This window comes from Lachnellula hyalina (assembly GCF_007821495.1).
Source record: "Lachnellula hyalina strain CBS 185.66 chromosome Unknown contig00147, whole genome shotgun sequence".
NCBI classification, from domain to species: domain Eukaryota; kingdom Fungi; phylum Ascomycota; class Leotiomycetes; order Helotiales; family Lachnaceae; genus Lachnellula; species Lachnellula hyalina.
In genome coordinates, this window is record NW_022157261.1 from 70,979 (window position 1) to 78,955 (window position 7,977).

The 7,977-nt window shown below is 38.7% G+C and overlaps 2 protein-coding genes across 2 annotated transcripts; both read left to right on the plus strand.

Annotated features, from left to right (window-relative positions):
• Positions 1-1,234: 1,234 nt before the first annotated feature.
• LHYA1_G006987 (uncharacterized protein) lies at positions 1,235-2,086 on the plus strand (the record flags this gene model as incomplete). Its single annotated transcript, XM_031151920.1, has 2 exons — positions 1,235-1,269; positions 1,330-2,086. 2 exons carry the CDS (start codon positions 1,235-1,237, stop codon positions 2,084-2,086), a joined length of 792 nt encoding a protein of 263 aa, XP_031002860.1.
• Positions 2,087-3,151: 1,065 nt separating this feature from the next.
• Positions 3,152-3,974, plus strand: LHYA1_G006988 (uncharacterized protein; the record flags this gene model as incomplete). The annotated part of the gene is made up of 3 exons (XM_031151921.1): positions 3,152-3,186; positions 3,242-3,669; positions 3,715-3,974. 3 exons carry the CDS (start codon positions 3,152-3,154, stop codon positions 3,972-3,974), a joined length of 723 nt encoding a protein of 240 aa, XP_031002859.1.
• Between the last annotated feature and the right edge of the window lie 4,003 nt (positions 3,975-7,977).

Here is a 7,977-nt window from a genome sequence, read left to right on the forward strand (position 1 = left end):
TATGCCTTGAATGTCTTGTAATGTGGGGGAGGCTCGGACTGCTGCATCTGTGTCGGTATGGATAGATGATGTAGAATAAGATTCTAGGTTGTCTAGTTGCTAGAACTGTCTCACACACAAGGCTTCTGACATGTATTCCATGATTCCAAGATCCTGTCGTCACAACCATGGCGGTCTCGAGAGCATATGATTTCAGATAATGTACTTCTATGACCTGATAATGAGGAAAAAGTCCACGACCCACGAATTTCTAGATCTGGCAGAGTTCTATTCCCAATCCCTGGACTCGCAGGCATACTTACCTTTTCCTTTACCATGCCCCCCGCGGCCCTGCGCAAGCTCCGGGGCGTTGAACATAGCCGTGCCAGCTAACGCATCTATATACAAGTAGGAATAAACTAAGTGGGAGTAGAAGAAGGCCGCGGGGGAAGGTACCAGCGCTCTAGGGGGTTTGAGGGATGTAAGTTGCGCTTATGAGTAGGGAGAGAGAAAGTATGCTGCAGTGAGTAGGTATGGAAGTGCGATAGCGCCTCACTAGCTCTGGTGGCCTATATGCGAGAGATGACTAAGAACACGTCTAGAAACGCTCCTACCACTGCTACTTTTCTAAGCCAATTAGATACCCTGAATCTTTTTTGATCTACACTTTGTGTTGGTATCACAGGTAACCGATTGAATCACTTCGTACTAGCTAGTAAAAGGTGGTTATGTTTCTGGTTGATGTTGCTTAGCATTCAAAAGTGGAAATTGGAGAAGCGAAGAAGTGATGACCTCTTCGCTGACTAAGCAACGCTAAGTCCTATGACTACAAAGGTCGGGGATACAGCCCTTATCCAACACTTTGTCCTTTTTCACCCCGTAATCGTCCATTTAGCGTCGACACAACATATTTTAGGTCATGCATCAGAGGAGACAGTAGACACTAGCGCTGGAAATACTAGCGCTGGCAATGATATAACTAGTTGGGTATTGTTGCCGTAGCCATCTTCCAGGTAAGAATATTCTGCTACATCCTACTTTTAATTTGCTTTTCAAGTACTAACAAATTGTTGAACCTACAGACTTCGCCAGCTTTGTCGGCCCATTCCATGCCATACGTGGTCAAGAACGAGAGAAGCATTTACGGAGTCACAACTGGGCAAGAAGGCGCCTCGCAGAGTCTTCTGCATTTCACGACTGACCAAGTTTGGAAGATCCGAGGATCAAGCGCAATGAGACAGTGTGACAACTCAACATGAGTTCTTCAACAACTGCCACCTTTGATGCCAAGTAAATCGCTCCACTTCCGGCAATTATTTAGGTTGAATCCGGCTGACTCTGGACACCCAGTGATCTTGGAACCGACATCGTCACCATCCATGTTGGGCCCAATAGAAAAGCGTTTGCTATCCATAAGAACCTTATCTGCAACCGTTCGGCTTTCTTTTCCAAAGCTTTTAATGGCCCTTTTATGGAAGGCGTCGATGGCACAATGCAATTACCGGAAGATGACTCGCAGGCGTTCAGTGCCCTCGTTGTCTGGATGTACCGCGATCAACTCCCTCTTTTTCCCACCGAACAATATAAAGATGACGGTAATGGATGTGACATGTATGTTGAGTCACTTTTACCACTCTTTCATTTAGCAGAAAAGCTGTGTATCAATGCTTTAGCCAATCAAATTATGGACAGGGTTCAAGACGTTCACTTTTTGCACAGCCGCATGTTTGGCGGCTCAGAACTCGAGACCGTCTATGCATATTCCCACGGAGGGAGCAAGATTCGAACTTATGGCGTTCTTATGGTGATTCAAAGAAGTTCTGCAGGCGAGGTCTTCGACGAAGGCCATGCGAATGAAGGCGAAGAGAGTGACGAAGAGCTTCTAGGAGGATTATTAAAGCTGCAAGAATCCCAGCCAGACTTCGGTCGAGACTTCATTACGCTACAGATGAAATATGGAGCCCGCTTTCGGAGAAGATTAAGATACAGATGTGCCGATGTCCAAACTCGCGCGGAGAACAGCTTTGGTCAGTGTTTCTTCCATAACCACGCCAAATCAGAGGTCTGTCACCTTGGGCCAGAGCCTGTGGATGCAAATGGGCCATGAAGCGGATCAGTATATCTCAGTTGAGGTTTAGCATTGTCAGTCCTACTTGTACATCTGTCTGAGCTCGGCTCCAGAAAGTGGGTGACTCTGACAAGATCGGTTCTGGATGATGAAGACTAAGGGTATTAGAGAGGATTTTACTAGTTGTTGAACGGGTGATAGAACTTTGCGATGATGAGTTAGGGTAGTAGATTGCGAGCATATACTTACGAATCTTAGCACTAGACTATTTTCAATTAAATCTGGGTAGAACTCACTTTCACTTCTGAATATATATCACGCGTGAGAGATTTGCAGGAACTATTCTAATGCAAACCAAAATCTATGCTACTTAGGAAGTGGGACAGCTACCCCGCATAACTCTGAAAAATATTCACTAACAAAATAATAGACTCTGTTATACTCGCAGTTTGCTTATCTTCCTTGTCACAAGAGCTTGGTCTAGGGTTAGGCCTATGTGAATCCCACTCGGGATGGAAGATGAAAGCGATTACTTGTATCATAATGTTCAGCTGTGGAAAGGAAATATTACTTTTTTTTTGAGCAACTCTTACTCCGTACGCTAGAAGTATCCATAAACATCAACCTATGGAGTCCCATCAAAGAATGAGCCGTGGTGTAAGACCAATACCGTCTCCAACTGACAAAAAGGTTCCTGGGGATAAAATATATTCCCACTTTTACTACTTTTACCACTTTAGATTCAATGCTAAGTGGTGTTCTTTGGATTCCTTGAGATGAGTCTTTTCCTTGATTAAACTCAAATTCACCACACAACCATATAAGCTAAACCTTCTAGTCTTCTAGCTGTGATTTTCCGTCCCTTCCAAACACCTTCAATACTGGTCTTCGTCAATAACGCAGTCACTTGTCAAGTCACCTCACATCACCACCAAAATACAAATCAAGCCTCACCCCCCATCATATTCCTCATCACCTTGACACCACAGTCTTGGGAACCGCAGCGGTAGAGGGTACGATTTCTTCAACGATAAGGTGAGAATGTTAGATCTCCCAGCATTATTGATGCCCCACTGACTGAAGTAGATTCCTCTCGCCGTCAAAATGGCCACCCCACGCATATTCAATCTCGACTCTGAGTAAATATCCCCATGTCTCTTAAACGAAAGAAAAGGCTGACTGGACGATCCGTAGGAATCTTGGGAGTGAGATCGTCACCATCTACGTCGGTCCAAAACGCAAATCTTTCACAGTTCACAAGAAGCTGCTTTGCGAACGATCGAGCTATTTCCTCAAGGCTTTTGCCAGTGGCTTCAAGGAAGGTGCTGAGGGTGTCATGTATATGAAAGAAGAGCATGTGGATGCTTTTGAGAACCTGGTCAATTGGATCTATAGGGACCAGCTACCGAGCTTTCCTTCCAGGGACTTTCCCGATAGCATTGATGGGTGGGAGAACTTCGGTCAAACTGTCACGGAACCGCTGTTCTTCATGGCCGAAAAGCTTTGCATCGACGAAATTTGCAACAAGATAATGGATGTGTATCAAGATAGCCATCTCAGACTTGGACTTATGCTTGGGAGCGAGGAGATCATGAGGGTCTATGCTAATACGCACGAAAATAGTAAGCTGAGGAAATACTAAACATTGTCGATTATTGCTCATACAGCATACAACAAGATCGCATACTCCAGGTTGTGTAGGGAAATATTAGGAAACATGGCAGATCTGCTCAAGTCAACTCCTGATTTTGCAACGGACTTCACCATACTCCAGCTCACATATGGTTACCGTTTTCGAGAGCGAAAAGAAGCTGATCTTTTCATACGCACCGGCCCGCAAAGCTTTGGGCAGTGCTTCTTCCATACTCACTCGAAAGATGAGGTATGCAATTTGGAGCCAGAAAAGAAGAAAAAGGGAAAAGTTTAGGATAGACCCTCAGCAATGTTGATATGGTAGATTTGATTCTTTGGAAGAGAAGACTGAGTGTATAGTTGTGAGGAGGGAGCAGCAACTTTATCAGGAATGACCAAGATGGCACGGAACATGAATCATATATGAAGCCGACTTTCGGGGTGCAGAAAGGGAATAGTTGAGCTTCTATCAAATACATGTCCTTCATTGAGGGAAATATCACTTGATGTCCTAAATGGTTGTTCCAGAACCCGTGCTGCCAGTTGTGTATACCATCCCTCGCCCAATGCGGTTGATTTGGGGGGTATGTAGCTTCGTCTCTCATTCTAGATCTATACTATAGACTTACAATACTATTGATTTCACCCTCGAGCTCTGCCACTGACACGTGCGGATTGATAATAGTCTTTTCCAAAACTAATTACCATATCCATTCACATTTCTTATACCATCAGCTGCTTGATCAGTAGACATAGAATATCCGTTTTACTTGCATCAGTGAGTGAATCCAAGTTATTGAATATGGGGGCATTCTCAGCACTCCTCTCAGAAACCAACTTCCTCCAAAACACGCACTCCCAAGCGACCAAGTCGATCTATCAGACAAAAACCACATCATCGAAAAGCCTAGCATCTCGTATCTTCACAATTCTGTTGTGGCGTCCTGCTTTTACCAATCTCAAGTTTCTCAACTCTCCCAAGCAGGCGTAGCATCGCACACCTCGCAAGCAGTTCAGCTTCCTTCAACAAGCATTGCAATCGCCACATCTCAAGCTCCTCAGAACACTTCCACGAAAATGCCAGTAGCTTCGTCTCAAGACCCACAGACTCCACCTACAAGCACAAACACCCGGAGCGCTGTTGAATCCATGGCTTTGACTCCGGAGTTAGTCGATTAATTCATATTTTAATTTTCCATTTGAAACTCCCAGAACTGACGTTTTAGGGTCATGGGCCATGAGTTCGTCAAGCTCTTTGTCGGAATCAAACGCAAAGAGTTTACCGTGCACAAAAAGCTCCTTTGCGACAAAACCGACTTCTTCGCAAAGGCTTTCAATGGAAGCTTCCAAGAGGCAGAGAGAGGATAAATGTACCTTCCTGAAGATGATCCGGATACCATTGGCTTGCTAGTGGATTAAGTCGGGACCCCCCCCTTTGGCCCACCCCCACTTTACTCACTGCTAGACTATACCTCCCACTTTATATTCTAATAACTTTGCAACGCTTTTATAAAAACCTTTAAAAATTTAATATAGTCTTCTTAACACTATAAAGCCTTAGTATACTAAATTGGATATTATAGATACTATTAGAACTATATGCCTCCTAGGATTATTACCTCTAGAAGGACACGTAGACCAGATGGGGACATAGTTAGGGAAGTGGGTTAAAGGGGTTATATTAGCTTAAAGGAGGAAAGCTACTATAGAGGTAAAGATAAGGTTATAAGAACCTTATACGCGTCCCCTAGCAGCCGCGTCACCTAATACTATAAGGGCTATATTTCTAATACTCCCCTATAGCTCTTACTATAGCATCTCCTTCTATTTCCCTTCTCCCACTTTTCTAAAATAAAAGCAACTACTAACTACTAATCTATTATAACTCCTAGCTGCTCTAAGAATCCTCTAAATGCAACTTAACTAAGGGGTTTAGTAAAACTATCTATAGGTATCTCTAATATTAGTAAGTATAAGACCTTTATCTTCTCTTTTTTAACTAGATCTTAGATATAGTAGTAGCATATATTAATATGCTTTAATTATTTATAAAGGTAGAAATTCTAGACTAAGGCTAGGGCGCTTTAGTTATCCCTATATATATTAACTGCTTTACTATTACTTCTAATATACTCTAGTATTCTTAAGTCTCTAAAGATCTGCGCTATCTACTAACTCTATATAGCATATATTACTTAAGTAATATACTCTAATTTACAGCTTAACTTAGCTACTAATCTTTACTTCTTTAATATCTAAGAGAATAGTCCTTTATAAAAGACCCTAACTCCTCTAGAAACACTTTTCTAATTAGACTTATTACTTGCCTAATTAGTATCTATAAATATTATAAAGTGATCTATATCTCCCCTAGAACTATAATATAGCTTTTACTTAATAGTTAACTAAAGGTATCTTATTAACTCTTTTAATGCTATTCTATAGTAGATTACTAAATCACTTATATACTATATTAGGCATCTTAAGATAAATGCTATATTAGGTCTAGTAAAGATTATTACATATATTAGACTCCTAATTATCCTCTAATATTAAGTTATATCTATTCTTTTATTATTCTTATTTGCTAGCTAAAGATTATTATAGCTATTAGCTAATATTAGTTTACTTCTATATTTTACTATAGCAATTCTAAAACCTATAAGAACCTTATTAAGATAGTGCTCTTAATTAAAGTAGATAGTTCTATACTTTTAGTTATAAGTAATTCTTATGCCTAGTATCTTAAAAATCTCCTCTAAAGGCTTAGTATTAAACTAGTATAAAAGCATATTAAAAAACTAGTTAATATTATATTACTTTTCTATAGTAGTAGTAATATTATTAATATAAACTAAGAGATACACCTTTTATATATAGTAGATAAAAAGATATAAGTCGGCTAGACTTTATTTAAACCTATATATCTAGATAAGGTAGCTTTATAGCAGGAGATTCTAATCTTATCCTACTTATTTTAGACTATAAAGGCTCTATAGAAGTCTTAAGCATTTCCTAGTTACCACTTTAATGCCTTATAGTAGAGCTATATAGATTGCTTTCTTAAGGCGTAATTCTATAAAAGCATTCTTAATATTAAACTAAGAGTATTATAGGTTACACTTTATAACTATAGCTATAAAGATATAAAGTATATCTATCTAGACTATTAGAGTAAACGTCTTAGTATAGTCTTTTCTATACTCCTAAGTAAAACTATATGCTATAAGTTAAGCCTTAAAGCGCTTAATCTTATTATTAATAGTTTCCTTAATATTAAATACCTATTTTATAGAAACTAAGTTTACTCTTCTAGGAAGTATAAACTTCTTCTAAGTACTATTCTAGATTAGAGTCTTAATCTCTTCCTATATTACTATATCTTATTCTTTTATATACTTACTCTTTATTACTTCCTTATATATATAAGGGATATAAATCCTATATTTAACTAAAGCAGATAGTATAGTTTTAGATAAATAGTTATATATTCTATAAAGTAAGATATAGAATATCTAAAAGATCTTCTCCTTTCTCTTACTCCTACTAGTAGTTAGTAATAAGGTAGTAATAAAGCATTTTTTAATCTTAAGTAATTCCTTTATATCTAGGCAGTTTAATAAATCTAGAAGTAATAATATAACTATAGTATAAACTCTCTTAGCTATCTTTTCTTTACTTTCTTCTTTAGAGTTACTTCTCTTTCTAGTTTAAAAGAAGAAGTAAGGCATTTTAGCTTAATCCTTCTTAAGTTTCTTTTCTATATATTTTACTCTATCCTCTTAAGACTTACTTAAAAGAGGCTTTATATAACCTAAGATAGTCTTAGAAAAGTTACTCTTATAATTAACTTTACTTTCTAAGATAGTCTTAGAAAGGTTACTTCTCTAGTTTTCCGTATTAACTAGGATAGTCTTAGGAAGCTTAACTTCCTTTATAAGGTCTTCTAGAATTAATAGAAGATCTAGTTAGTGCTTAATAAATAGTATTATTACTACTAGCTTTAAGGTTTTCTAGGGTTCCTATTTAATAGGCTTCCTAGCTAGTTAGCCTTATAGTTTATAATTAAGTAGATCTAGGGATATTCCTTATCCTATATGTCACAGGTGAGTCACGTATATACAGAGGCTTAATATAGTATTTAATAAGTTTGATAAAAGAGAGAGAAGAATCTTTATCTAGATCTAAAAAAAAGTAAGCGCTTTCTAGTTAAGGCTTAGTAAGCTAAGTATAGGTATAGCCTATACTTTACCTCTAGGGCTTGCCTCTTATATTACCCCTCTCCCTTTACCTATTTG